At 42.1% G+C, this 15,410-nt stretch overlaps 1 protein-coding gene across 2 annotated transcripts in view; it reads left to right on the top strand.

Annotated features, from left to right (window-relative positions):
• SATB2 (SATB homeobox 2) overlaps positions 1-15,410 on the top strand; it is a 174,151-nt gene that overhangs the window by 99,762 nt on the left and 58,979 nt on the right. For both annotated transcript variants that reach the window (XM_005873567.2, XM_005873566.2), the window contains exon 6: positions 4,139-4,611. In XM_005873567.2, the coding sequence (XP_005873629.1) occupies positions 4,139-4,611 (473 nt within the window). The remainder of the gene's footprint in view (positions 1-4,138; positions 4,612-15,410) is intronic.

Here is a 15,410-nt window from a genome sequence, read left to right as displayed (position 1 = left end):
CATATATTCAGGGATTTGCAATAATTAAAAGCAAGACTTGGCTTCCTGGATGTACTGTAAAATTGCTTGAAGTAACATGATATTTTTGAACCAAATATCTTCTAATTGTAATGAGGATAAATCTCTTGGGAGGAGTAAAGCCTTCCGAGGTATGAACAGCCTGCCATCACCCAAAATCATGGGCATTTAATAGCTAGTGGTCAGAAGGTGCTCTTGGTTAGAACATCAACTGTGAACTTGAGAAGACTTTGGGGTCCTGGAGTATTGGATTTTTAGGCATTAGTAAAGTTGGGGTGATGATTTCCCACACTTCATTCTTAGGAGTAAAGAACTTGGCTTTTATTAGTAGAGCTGCCAGGGACTGAAAAACATTGACTAAGATTCTTTGCTTGACCAACCTGTAGACAGGCTCCTGACCTTCTCCTAGGCCCATCCTTGCACTTCCTTGTAAATTCCAGTTTTAACAATAACCCTGCTAAGTCAGTTTACCCAGAATCCCCTCCCCTTGGTATCTGATCACCCTCCATATCTCATCCTCCAGGATCCCCCAGGTGATGTCTGATTACCTGGCCTGTCTTCAGCAAAGAATCTTGTTAGGTTGGTTGAGCCAGAATCCTCCTTACTGCTGCTAGTGCCTCTTGGTCATTTTCCATCCACTGACCCTCACCATCCTCCTCAGCTCTGAATTCCCACTGGCCCCTGCTGTATTTGGAGTTGAGCCCAAACTCTCTCCGCTCTGTGCAACCCAGTTGTAGGGTCCCCTCTGTCTGTCCCAGTGGTCCTGATAAGGTCTGCATTACCATCTTTGACAAGTGTTGATGGATACTTTTATCTTTAACAACATAGGGGGTGTCTTGAGTCTTCTAGGCACAAATTTAAGGCTGGCTGTCCATGGGCAGCATCTGGTTTCCAGAAATGTTTTTTTTTAAATATGTTTTTTATTGATTTTTAGAGACAGGAAGGGAGAGGGAGGAGGAAGAGAGAGCAACATCGATGATGAGAGAAATATCACTCCTGCACGCCCCCTACTGGGGATCGAGCCAGCAACCTGGAATCAAACTGTGACCTCTTGGTGCATTGGTTGACACTCAACCACTGAGCCACACTGGCTGGGCTCAGAAATATTTCATTTGGCTTTTATTACATTTTGTAAATGGAATTGGTTGCCAACACTTAAAAATTTAGGAGTGATCATGTAAAAATCCAGATTTCTTATTTTCTTGAAAAAAATCTGAAGAAATGACAATAGGAGGAAGACAAGAACTGGCTGGTGCAGGAGAGGGGCTGGAACAACAGAGCTCTGAAATGTACCATGTGCATTCATTCAAGGCTTTCCCTCGCTCCACGCTCCACTTCGTGCCTCTGCAGCTGGCTTTGCTGGCTGCTCTGTGCCTGGAAGTGTTTGCAATTCGCTCCGTATGGTTCACCAGTAGGTAGTTAGTACTTCATGGTGGTACCACATGTTTCTAAGGATACTTCTACAGTCACTGCTCTTAACTATATGAACTTAGAAGGATCTGCGAACTCATAAGGAAAGTGAGAATCATTATGCATCATCTTAAAGGAATATGGGCTGACATTATTCTGATTCTTTTTACCAATTCGTACAGGCTACATAGAACTCTGATGTTCATGCTTAATTGTGTGCATGCTCTGACTAGATCTGTGAATGTTTTTTTAATTGATGATGTCATTTAAATATATCTCAAGAAAGTATCTCACTCAAATGTAATTAAGTCATTGAAAACTGAAAATGCTGAAATTTTGGAAAATTAGCATTTGGTCAAAGAACGCATGCTATGAGAGAATGGGTCTGTTTTTTTTAAAGTAGGAAAAGAAATGGATAAAATGTTTGCTTAAGTACCTGAAAACATAATTTAATATTTGAATTTGTTTTTACTTTGGCTGAATTAAAAAGCAAACAAACAAATAAAAGTGAATAAAATGTCTACTGAGGCCAAGTATTTCCGCCTCTAAAGTACAACTTGACTCTGGAAGGGCCTATGGCCTCCACTTCTCTTTTCAGTAAGGAAATCATAATAGTGATTTTTGTTTTACAGACACTGTGTTAGATTACCTTACTCGAAGACTCTTAACTATTTGCTTGGTTTGATTTTAAGACTGTATGCCTTACAGTTTAATTAATACAGTGATTGAAAAGGATTTTCCTTTAAGAAGATAAGATTAAAATAATTTGTTCACCTTGACCTTATGAGGAAAAGGTGAATGCAAACTAAATGAATTACATTGAAAGGATTAAGTTAAAAATTGAACACTTACAGAAGTTTGAGGTGAACTTTTGACTTATTTGGGGTTCATAGGAAAGTTAGGCAATCATTCAGTGTGTTTTTCTTAAAAAGCAGAAAAAATGCTGTATATGTCTGAATATAATGTGAACCCGAGATATCAGTATTTCTCTATTTTCCCAATGAAAAGTTTTGAATATATAAAACCTCTAGACATGCAGATGAAATGGTCAGATGTCTGCTTACATTTTTTATGTATTAATTTATCTCCTCATATATTTTAAAATCACATATTACGTAAAATATTAATTTAGAAATGTTACTTTCCCCCACCCTTACAGTTCATTAATTAATTATTGTAATTCTTCACATGTGATCGGTCACGAGCATCTTCCTTCAAAGTAAAGACAAACTCATCACTGTTTTTTGAGTCATCTCACCCAGTGTTGCAGCACATTTCACTTCTGCCTAAACTTTTTTGAGACTCAGTGCTTTTTAAAAATTTTTAAAATTTTTTATTGATTTCAGAGAGGAAGGGAGAGGGAGAGAGAGAGATAGAAACATCAATGATGAGAGAGAATCACTGGTCAGTTGCCTCCTGCACGCCTCACACTGGGGATTGAGCCCGCAACCCGGGCATATGCCTTGACTGGGACTCGAACCATGACCTCCTGGTTCATAGGTCAATGCTCAACTACTGAGCCACGCTGGCCGGGCAAGACTTAGTGCTTTTTGTGATTCAAATATGATTTAGTCACTGTAAACTGTATGCCAAATTACATACACATAATAACGGAACAAAATAGGGGGGTGCTTAGCAATTTTTTCCTCTAGGTGAGTACTTTTGATCCCCAGCATGCCACACCCACAGTAGTGTTCTTTACAGTTATCTTAATAGGCTTTTGCAAATCATATCCAACATTTGCAATTTTACGAAATAGGTATTACATCTGTTTGGAATTTTTGTTTAAAAAACAGATTTTGTAGATTATTTCTATCGACATTTAAAACTAGTAATGATGGAGGGGTTTTTTAGCCTAATGTGTTTTCTCCAAGAAAACCTCTGTTTTACATAATAAAGTAATACAGAGATTTAGATAAGGATTTGACTATGAGGTGACTCACTCTTTCTTGAGAAATATTCTAGGGGGGAGAAAAAAAATCTGCCTCATGTTTGAGCATATATGATTCTTCTCCCTTTCAAGGTTGGTCCTTAAAGTTTCACTAAAGTGCAATAGAATGTAAAAAAGTAGGTAACCCAGATGGGGGGAGCATCTTATTTAAGGGCAAATCAAGGTGGTATTATTAATTTTGTGAGGCTTCTTATCCTACTGTATATTACCATCATTAAAATATCAATTTCTTAAATATTTCTATAGCAAAGATAGCGAGTGAGTAGATAAAAGGGTAATACTGTGTGTTAGACATTTCTATGATGGTTTTCATAGTTAGGTGGATTTTTATTCGAAGGTTGTAGTCCATTTGGCAGAAGATGTTGTCCTCATCATTTCCTGATGACCATGAACTACAGAAGATGAGAACAGCTGGTGTATTTATAACGAAGAGTGAGAAGGGATATGATAGAGCTTGGATATATGAGAGGATTTAGAAGTATAATGGTTAGTGTTTTCTGTCTTAGCTATTCAATAAAATGCCTACTTTTAAGAATTTAAGAAAATTAAAGTGTCAAATATTATCACTTTCATATCACGTATGAAAAACTTTATTATTCTAACATTTTGCAGGAAAGGGTAACTTACTTTTACTTTAGGGTTTCCAGTTTCATATTAAAAGATGTTTATGTCATTAATTTACCAAAAAAATGTGATATATTAGCAATAAATTATATACCAATGAAAATCATGATCATTATCACTTTTATCTCTTAACAGTGGAAAGAGTGGAACGAGAAAACCTTTCAGACTATTGTGTTCTGGGCCAGCGTCCAATGCATTTACCAAATATGAATCAGCTGGCATCCTTGGGGAAAACCAACGAACAGTCTCCTCATAGCCAAATCCACCACAGCACTCCAGTCCGAAACCAAGTGCCCGCGTTACAGCCCATCATGAGCCCGGGGCTTCTCTCTCCCCAGCTTAGTCCACAGCTTGTCAGGCAGCAAATAGCCATGGCCCATCTGATAAACCAACAGATTGCTGTGAGCCGCCTCCTGGCTCACCAGCACCCTCAAGCCATCAACCAGCAGTTCCTGAACCATCCACCCATTCCCAGAGCAGTTAAGCCAGAGCCAACCAACTCTTCTGTGGAAGTCTCTCCCGATATCTACCAGCAAGTCAGAGATGAGCTGAAGAGGGCCAGCGTGTCCCAAGCTGTCTTTGCAAGAGTGGCATTCAACCGCACACAGGTACAATTAGCACTGAGCAGGGTAACTGGTGGTGGTTAAGAATAATACTAGGGATGGCGTTGTGACACATTTTCTTTTTTATCTCTTAAAAAACTTTTATGGCTCTCAGAGCACATAGATTTAGATGAATGAATACTGCTTAGTTTATGAACTACTTCGAGATTCGTCCATACATAGTTATAACTAATTAGTCAATTTCAGCAACACAATGAACATAACTGAACTCACCAACTCAGGACCCCAAATATGACCAAGTGACTTGGTCTGTGTGCTCCTCTCCTCCCTCATCTTCTCATCTACCTTTTCCTCAGATGTAACCCTGACCTTGAGTTTTGTGGTTGTCATTACCTTGTCTTTTTAAAAAGTAATTTTAAAACTACTAATGCATGCCCAATCTATTACTTTGGTTTTGAACTTTATAAAAAAGTATCATCATTATGTTATAATTTCTTTAATTAATTCATAAACTCTTCAAAATACACAAGTTAGATTTAAGATGTGGATAAAGTGGCAATGGCTAATTTATTCATTTTATAATGTTCTAAGGTAACTATAAAGGGTCAAAAGATAAACAGTTTATTTATATATGTCTTCTTTATGGAGGGGTGCTTTTAAGTAAGACATTCTTTTCTGTCAGTGTGTGCAGATGCTTCAGCATCGCCCGAAGGCTGTTAAAACACAGATTGTGTGGCCTCCTAGTTGCTGATTCAATAGGTCTGGGCGTGGGACCCAGACATTTGCGTTTCTAGTAAGGTGATGCTGATGCTGCTGGTCTGAGGACCATCCTTTGAGAGCCACTAATCTAACCCTTGTTTGAGTAACAAAGTAAAAAGTGTTCATCTCAAGGAACTAAGGACCTTGTAGTGAGAAATAATTGAGCCCAAATAACAAACGTAAAACACGAAGTGCGGTGAATAGTATAGGAGAGAGGAAGCAGTGGTTGCAGCGGGTGTTCGTGGGGAGGTGGGAGTAAGGAATACTTACAGTAGAATGAACATGCTAAGTCTTTACAAGGGCAGTGGGTTTAAGTTAGGTAGGAATCTAAGCTCTGTGCAAATAAAAAAGATCATGGGCCAGCACATCTACACTAATAAAAGAGAAACATGGTAATTGGCGTACGACCGCTACCCTTCCCATTGGCTAATCAGCATATCCTTATGCAAATTAACTGTCAGCCAAGATGGCGGCCGGCAGCCAGGCAGCTGGAAGCGAGCAGGGAGGCTCGCTTGCTCCAGTGACTTCAGACTTCAACGTTCTCTGCCTGACTTGCCGGCCTCTTTGTTGCAACTCTAAGCAACTATGTACTATGTTGCAAATGTAGTAGCTAAACAAAACTCCAGAAACCAGCTTTCAGCCTGCCGGGATCTCAGAGCTGAAGTTATACATTGTTTCGATTATAGAACGGCAAACAAACCAGATACGAAGCCTCAGAGCTAGAGCCAGAGCTAAAGCTGGCCCAGAATAAAATAAAAAAAGAGAAAAAAAAGGAGCAGTTGGGAGCTTCAGTCAACAACCGCCAGCCTGAAAGCAGCCCTCAGCCCCTCACCCAGACTGGCCAGGCACCCCAGTGGGGACCCCCACCCTGAAGGGTGTGTGACCAGCTGCAAACAGCCATCATCCCCTCATCCAGGCTGGCCAGGCACCCCAGTGGGGACCCCCACCCTGAAGGGTGTGTGACCAGCTGCAAACAGCCATCATCCCCTCATCCAGGCTGGCCAGGCACCCCAGTGGGGACCCCCACCCTGAAGGGTGTGTGACCAGCTGCAAACAGCCATCATCCCCTCATCCAGGCTGGCCAGGCACCCCAGTGGGGACCCCCACCCTGAAGGGTGTGTGACCAGCTGCAAACAGCCATCATCCCCTCATCCAGGCTGGCCAGGCACCCCAGTGGGGACCCCCACCCTGAAGGGTGTGTGACCAGCTGCAAACAGCCATCATCCCCTCATCCAGGCTGGCCAGGCACCCCAGTGGGGACCCCCACCCTGAAGGGTGTGTGACCAGCTGCAAACAGCCATCATCCCCTCATCCAGGCTGGCCAGGCACCCCAGTGGGGACCCCCACCCTGAAGGGTGTGTGACCAGCTGCAAACAGCCATCATCCCCTCATCCAGGCTGGCCAGGGGGGCACAGGGCGGGCCGGGGGGCCCCCCCCCCCCGAGTGCACAAATTTTTGTGCACCGGGCCTCTAGTATGTAAATAACTGACTTGAGTATGTTGGGGAGTTAGACCTTGAGGGATAGGTAAAATTTAACAGGCAAAGAAGTAGAAGAAGAATATTCCAGGCTAAAGGAATTCATGAGAAAAGTGTTGAGTCAAAAATATAAGAATAGTTGGTACTTGATAGCAAAGTTAGATAGTAAGACTTTGATCTGGAGGGAACTGATCAAAAAAGGTCTTTGGGCCATGCTAAGAACTTTGAACTTTATTTCATAGGCACATGGTAAGTCTTTACGAGGCACATGGTAAGTCATAGGCACATGGAAGCCATTGACAATTTTATGTAGGAATGTGCTATGATCCAATAATTAGAATTGGGTGACTTAGGAAGATTTCTTTTTCCCTCATGATAGCAAGAGGGTAGGACTATCATTTAGAAGGCTGCCATAGTGTCTAGCTGAAATGAGTAGAAGTTTTCAACTAGGTTGATGGTGATGGAGTGGTCGAGAAGCATTGCAGAAGTAACATTGACAGAAAATGCAGCTACTTGACTGGGTAAAGAGGAAAGAACTAAAGATAATGCCAAGGGGTGAGCCTGGTGATTGAGAATAAAGCTGTAATTAGAGAATCAAGGAGGATATTGAAAGAGATGTTTTGGATTGGGCTGTTTTGACTTGGAGGTGCAGGCAGATTTCCTAAGTGAAGATGTGTTGCTGTCGTTAAAAATAGGAGGTTGATGCTAAAAAGAGTGGTCAGGGTTAGAGAACGAGATTTGAAATTTATTTACAAAGCCTGGGATTTAGAGAGTCAGGGGAATGAGTTGAAGAAACCATCACCACCACTCCTACGAAGAAGAGACAAGAAATTCCAGGAGAGCTAGGGTTAGGTTAGAGATGGAAGAATGGGGAAATGGTAGTGAGATGGATGGAAGACGTGAGTCAGGTTTCCAGGAGACTTCACTGTGGATGGAAACCAAAGAAGTCTGGGAGGGAGAAACTTGAAACCGTGCCATGAAATTGGGTGATTGGTTGGTAGAGATCTTTGCAAACTTTAAAGTATAATTTCATTAGAGTGGTGAAGGCAGGAGCCAGAATTTAGGAGTTAAGGAGTGATGAACTGTTGAGGATACAGAAGCAGGGGCTGCAAATTACTGTTTCCAAAATTTGGTGTTGAAAGGGAGGCCAGAAGTAGGTTGACAGTTTGAATGGGATAGGGAGTCAGTTTGAGATAGAAGGATTTGTGAGGGAGTTGGAGGCCTCGGCTGAAGTTCACCAGCACGCGCTAGTGCTAGAAGCAACCACTGTGGCTTGCTCAGTCTTCAGCAATGCCGGCCTCCAGGAGCGGGAGCAGGGAAGAGACACGTGTGGCTGCTTGAGGTTGGGTGCTGACGGATTAAGTATGGCAGGAGACCCAGGGAGGTGAAGTTTCTTGCTCCCTTGACTCTTAACAAATTTATACATTCTGTTATTGATGGAGTCTGTTTACATCATTTGAAAGTGAGTCTTGACGTTCACAGAGGTCTGCGCATGTTCCAAACATCACTCCATCACGTTTCTCTTGTGACTCCGGGTCCTCAGGCAGCCTTTGTGATTATGAGAAGCTCTGGTCCTTTTGAGCGAGTCTGTTGGGCGCTGCTGCAAAATACAAAGTGGAAAGATGCATCTTTCAGTCTGCATGTGCAGCTCTGTGTGTGTGCGTGTGTGTGCGCGTGTGCGCGCGAGAGTTCTTTCATCTATCATCCATGCCCATGAATAGGCATTTCATGGTTAGCCAACATTTTATTGCCTGGTTCTATATACAGCTCCTTTGGCAAAGGACACAATTGAAAGCATGGTTGTATTACTTCGGATTTAAAACCAAATACAGTATACCTTTTGTCCAAGTAGCACGAAGCCCGAGAGAAGACGCACAATGAGGCTAGACAAAAGCCAGGCCGGCCGGTGTGAGGGAGCCCCCCGCCAGGGCCGAGACTCCGGGAGGTCTGTCTTCGGCGGCACAGTCCTTTTTGTCTATTTTTATGGATTAATGATTTTTCTTTGGCATTGCCATCTTTCAAGTGCCAAGTTATAAAAGGTCTAATTGAAGCATGGAACACATTTTCTTTTTTTCCTCCTGCCATTAAATTTGTGAGATGGCTACACCCAGAAAGGAACATTCACTTTCAATCAACATGAGCTGGGGTTCATGGGCCAGCCTTGAGGATATCAAATGGAAACTGCCTAGGAATGTATGAGTATTTCCTTTTAAAATTCTGCTTTTAATTTGGGAAAGCTTTTCATCCCTCTGGGATCATAACCTGTTGTGTATAAAGCCCAACCTAATCAAGGTAGATGGTATTGACAGAATGACATAGTCTGAACTCAAGCCGGAGGTCAGCAGGCAGATTGTTTTTGCTGTTTGCACGGAGTCACCAGCAGCGAGGCTGGACAGCTGGGCTTCCCCAGCAGCCTTGTTATGTGGAAAATAGGGGGTACGATGCCCTATGAAACCAACCATGCACTTTACAAGTGGGAGGCTTTTCTTGAGTGGAATCAGACGTTTATGGGTGATATAATAATTTGCCAGCTATAATAAGCAAATAAAAATTAACTTTTATAGATGATGACATAAAAGAATTGTTACTCTTTGGACAGAAAAGAATCTCAACTCCCCCCTCCCCCAAAGCAAACAGAATCAGAACCGTTGGTTTTGATGGACACCTAGGGCCGTATCAGTCTTGCACTCAGTTGCTTTACTGATACGTAGCATATCCTCAGTCCACTGAGTATTTTCCAGAAATAGTTGGTGATGTCCATTATTCATTTATTATCAAATTAAACGAAAAGCAATTTTTCAGCCTACAGTTTATGTACCTGGACTTGTGCCTGACGATTAGACCAAGAACAAATCCAGTGTGTGTGTGTGTGTGTGTGTGTGTAACAAAATCACATGCACAGCATTCGTAAATGATGCTGGACTTGTGAATGTACATCAGAATAGCTTTTCATGTTTAAGACTCTCAGATGAAAAACTCAAAGGATCCTGCTCAGGCCACTGCATTTTGCCTGCTCCCACCGGCAAGGGGCTGGCAATGCCAACCCGAGGCCTGCTAGGTGGAGGAGGATGAAGCCCAGCTCCCGTGCCTGCTGTCGCAGGGCCACTCTGAGGAGTGACTCCCACCCCAGAGCTCTTTCTCTCTGCAGGATCAGCTGAGGCTGGGACCTTGCTTGGGTTTCTCCCCTCCTGTGTCCTGCTGCTCCTCCTAGTCCCTCACCAATTTCCCTCAGAAGCACTTAATGAGTCCCAGGTGATAGATCAATGCCATTGCCAGCCTAGTGGACATTTGGTTATGCCATGGGTTAGAAGTTTGAATGAAACCTACCTTCCATTTTAGCCTACTACCTTCCCAAATCTAAAGCAAGATGTTATTGTTATTTTAAACTGAGTCCCCTGAACTCAGTGGACTGATATTGATGTCAGATTTACTTATGGGATTAGATAGGGGGTTGAGAGAGAGAGAGAGAATGTGAGTCAGATACACATTAGTTTTGAGTTCCTATGAGATCTTCCAAATTTGACTTAAATGAAAGCCATTCTTCCTGAGTCTGCATGGCGAGTTATGTGATTTCTGTGAGTTTCAGAGTCACTCTGCTCTTTGGCCCGACCCTTCTCCAGGGCTCTGTTGGGGATGCAGGACCAAAAATTTCGAGAAGCAGTAGGACCAGTGCTCTGTCAGGTGTTTTTTCCATATGTATTTCCCCTTGCCTATATCCTGAGTTTACTTTAGTGCTGGCATACCTTGCTTTCTGGAGCTATGGACATGGAATAAGTTGCTTAGCTACTTACTGTGTTTACATCTTTCCCTTTTGACAGTTTGATTATGAATCCTAACCTCACGTATTCTTTTGCCCCTTCTCACTTTATGGACTTAAAACATTAATCAGAGGCTTATGACAGTATTTTAAAAGCCTTAGTATTTCTAAAGAATGCTTGTGGGATGTCCACTGACCTGTGAGTAGCACAGTTTCATAAAATGTGTACAGTGAGTCTTCCTTAACAGATAAATTATTCTCTAATTTAGTTAAAAATCCAATGACCTACTTATTCATATGTCTAGGAACCCCCCATTTACTAACATTGCTTCTCCTCTGAGACCGTCCATCTGAGCAAATCTGTTAAATGAAGGAGAGGACACTTTGACCCAAACTAGGCTGAGTCCATGGCACGGATGCCCGCCACGTGCGGATGGGAGCGTTAGAATGCCCGGAAAGGGCAGTTAGCTGAGGTCCTCGGCCCCTCTCTGCACCACTGGCCGCTTTATCTGACATCCTTCTGCAGAGAATCGGCAATGAGGCGTTTGTATCATTTTTAAACAAGACTTTTGCTGAGTCTCAGAAAGTTCAGGCTCATTTTGTGTCCCAGGTGGCTCTCCTGAGCCAGTTCTTAGAAACACGCCTTCAGTAGAGGCACAGGTCTGTTCTGCAGACGGTGTGGTTCTTCTGTAACCCTAAGGCCCCTGATTTGGTATCTGGCTCCTTCTTTGGATCCATGAAAAAGTCACCGAGTGGCCCGGTTCTCAACTTTTTGTCCAAGGCCTGGCTGGAGAAAGCTGTCCTGGTCCGATCTGATAGAGGAGAGGATTTAAAAAATCCTCGGGGAACTCGCTGGGTTGACCCGTCCTTATTTGACTACTTGTTATTTTTTATGAGACTTTGCCAAAAATCTGCTGTTTACGCATCAGAGCCACATCATTTGAAGAAACTGAAGGCCAGGGCTATAAATATAATTTCTGAAGTCACTCAGCAACCGGAGAATGTTTCAGCAGATTGGAAAATTAGATTGAATGATGTATCAGGAAAGTTGGCAGTGAGGTCAGTGGCTGGAAATACAAATGTCTTCGTGCGAAGTGACATGGATTTTGCTCTCATGCTTTCTTGGCACCGTGTTTGTGGTATATGCACACTCAGGTTATTAAGGTTAAAATGCCGCAGGACTTGCTGACCAGTATATTTTGAAGGGGCACCATTAGGAAGAGATGTGTAGTAACAAGATGAAAATTTTAGCATTAGGTAGAGATGTGTAGTAACAAGATGGAAATTTTAGCATTAGGAAGAGATGTGTAGTAACAAGATGAAAATTTTAGCGACCAAAATATTTGGAAGTCTTTTTATTTCTTAAAAAATATACTTTTATTGATTTCAGAGAGGAAGAGAGAGGGAGAGAGAGATAGAAACATCAATGATAAGAGAGAATCATTGATTGGCTGCCTCCTGCACACCCCACACTGGGGATCAAACCCGCAGGCAATCTGGGCATGTGCCCTTACCTGGTCATAGGTTGATGCTCAACCACTGAGCCATGCTGGCGAGGCTGTTTGGAAGTCTTGGCTTCAGTCTTTGCCAGTCATTTTTTTGGGGGGGGGTGAGAAGCTCTTTTTTTAAGTCTTGTGTTTAATTTATACATATTGTTTGCCAAAGATAGGCATGATTTAGTTACACATCCAGTTTATATGGGTAGAAAATTTGACCTCCAAGATACTCAGAATTCATCCTCAGCAGACCTCTGGTCTCAGTCATCAGCCTTTCTTGTCTCCAGTAAAGATAGGGCCCTCCGCAAGCCTTACAGGAATAACACACAATGCAAACCCGAGGGTCTGGGCGCCATGGTCCAGTGAGCTGGTTATAAAACGACAGGGGGACCTGCCAGGAGAGGAAGTCCACCCTCTGAATGATGGGCTGTCAATATGAAATGCCACAGATCAGGCACGGACATGTTATTGGCTTGGGAAGCAAATAATATACCTTCTTTTGATTTCAACATTAAATTAATAAAGTAGGAGAAGATGGCCCTGCTTGCTTCATCAAACAGGCAATCTTTCATTTCAGAACCACTGGCGTGACTTCATAGATTTAAAGATTATAATAATATTAATATCTTGCAGAATAGCAGTGTCTCCAAGTTATTAGATGGCTTGAGGATGGCCCTGTAGATAGTGGTCTTACTGTAGTGCCTCGTGTGTACATAGAAAGAGTATCATTAATTAGCACTTTCTAGGCAATTTCAGCCAAAAAGCCTGGCCCAAGATGCTGGCTTTGTTAGTGCTCTGGGTAACGAGAAGGTTGAGGCAAAGCTGTCGAACATACACAACTCTCTCCTCAGTCCCCAGTCCACTTGAAATAGAAACATTTATATAAAGGGAAATTGGAAGACTCTTCCCCACCCACTGTCCCCCTTACCGCCCCTCCACCCCTGTCCCTCACAGAACTTGTACCAAAGGAATCACAAGATAGCCCATGGTCTATCTGTTCACTAACTAGTGTGAGAAGTTCTTAAAATTAGTTAGGAGCCCTAGCCAGTTTGGCTCAGTGGGTAGAGCATTGTCCCGCGGACTGAAGGGTCCCAGGTTTGATTCTGGGCAAGGGCACGTACCTCAGTTGCAGACTCAATCCCAGACCCTAGTCAGGGTGTGTGTGGGAGGCAACCAATCGATGTGTCTCTCTTATATCAATGCTTCTCTCTCTGTGTCTCTCCCTCTCCCTTCTACTCTCTCTAAAAATGTCAATGGAAAAATACCCTTGGGTGAGGATTAAAATAAAATAAAATTAGTTATGAGCTAATTACAGAAAATGCAGGTTTCACCATTTTTACCAAAAAAGACTGCCTTTTGGCGATGGTTTTATAAACTTTTGTCACTATTCCCTAACAAGGAAGGATGGACTCATTTCACACAAATAAGGCGTCTTTGTCCTCAATCAGGACTTTCTTTCACCCCCAGTGAGCGTGTCTCAGTGGAGATGTGCATGTTCAGTGTGAAGGCCTCTTGTTTTATTATGGAACTGCTCTCCCCAAATTCAGGGTGATGTTTATAATTAAAGTAGAATTTTTGTAGAAGACACACCAAGAAACACTAGCTTTAGATCCCACTATTTATGTACTTTTCGCCATTGCTTATTTAAAGTAATAAAATAAATACACAAGTGTTCTTTCCCTGGCCATTGAGTGAAAGGGTGACCATTTGGCCTGCGGTTAAGTGCATGTTTGTTCAAATAAAGTGAATTAAATTTAAAGACCAGAAATGCTGTGAGAAAAATATAACTGAATCAATTCAAAGTCAGGTGGAAATTTCAAGGTTGCTTAAAGTTTATCTACAAGTTTTGTGCCTCAGTGCAGACTACAGCATTGACTTTCTTTTCTTTTTAAATATATTTTTATTGATTTCAGAGAGGAAGGGAGAGGAAAAGAGAGATAGAATAGAAATGTCAATGATGAGAGAGAATCATTGATCGGCTGCCTTCTGCATGCCCCCTACGGGGGATTGAGCATGTGCCTTGACTGGGAATCGAATCGTGACCTGGTTCACAGGTTGATGCTCAACCAGTGAGTCACGCTGGCTGGGCAAGCATTTGCTTTCAAACTGCTCTGACTGCAACACCCTGTAAGATACTTTTTATCACGGGAGCTGGTACACACATGCACACACGTGGCCGCACCTGCATATTGTATGTCTATCTTGAACTCAATCTCATTTCCACTTATATCTTTATGTGTATATTTCTAAAGCAAAGCCTTCATGAAAGATAAAAAAAAACCTTCATGAAGCAATACTGTACCATGTACGGAGCACTTTCTAACCTAATTGCATTTCAGTATAAGGATGTTAGTTATGATGTGCTAAATTAATTTTATCACTCACTAATAATTATAGTCCCTGTTTAAGCAATCATGCAGACTAAGGCTCATTTTAAATGATACAAAGTTACTTAGGGAGGAAAAGTTGTTTTTACTTTTCTGAAGTATAAAGAGAATATCTTAGTTTAAGTGCTATCCTGAATGTTCATTTCACTTAGTATAATCTATTAAACTTTCCTTTACATTTTCCTTTACCCCCCAATAATTTTAATTATCCTACTTCCTAAAATTTATTCTTCATATTTTCTTTTGACTGTATTCGGGAAAACACTTAGCAAAATATAACTGGAAGGCCTTGACTGTAAGAACTGTACTTCAATGTTAAGTCTGTATTTATCTATTCATTCACTTAACAAATAATTATTAAGCGCTCAGAGACTATGCTGGGCATTATAATGATAGCTGATATTTATTGAACATTTAACATGTGTTGGGTACAGCTATAAGCTCTCTAGGGATCCCAATGGGGGAAGTGCATTATTATCTTAATTTGACATGTGAGGAAACTGGGCCGTAGGAAGAGTCATTAATCCATGTGCAATCGGAGCCCAGTTTGAAACCCAGCAATTCAGAGTGCAGAACTCACATTCAGGACTCACACTCAGAACTCACACTCAGAACCACTTTGTTTTCACTCATTTCTGCTGTCGTAGAGCGGAAGAGGAAGGACAGTCGCTCCTTCAGGGAGTGAAATGCAAGGAGTAGAGAGACTTTCAAAGCAGTGCTCCCACGGTGGTAGGATAAGTTCTGTGACGTGGATGGACTCGTCGTGAGAACAGGTGCTCTTGACCCTGGAGGTGATGGAGGTTCATGCAGACATATTTCAGCAGGAAAAACTAATGTTTTATAGCTGTTTCAGGACAGAGTCAACTCCTTTATTAACAGACTGCTTTACTTCTGTTTTTTTAAAAAATATATTTTATTGATTTTTTACAGAGAGGAAGGGAGAGGGATAGAGAGTTAGAAACATCGATG

Source organism: Myotis brandtii, unplaced genomic scaffold (genome assembly GCF_000412655.1).
Source record: "Myotis brandtii unplaced genomic scaffold, ASM41265v1 scaffold412, whole genome shotgun sequence".
Classification (NCBI taxonomy): Eukaryota; Metazoa; Chordata; class Mammalia; order Chiroptera; family Vespertilionidae; genus Myotis; species Myotis brandtii.
This window is presented reverse-complemented; position numbering and strand designations above follow the sequence as displayed.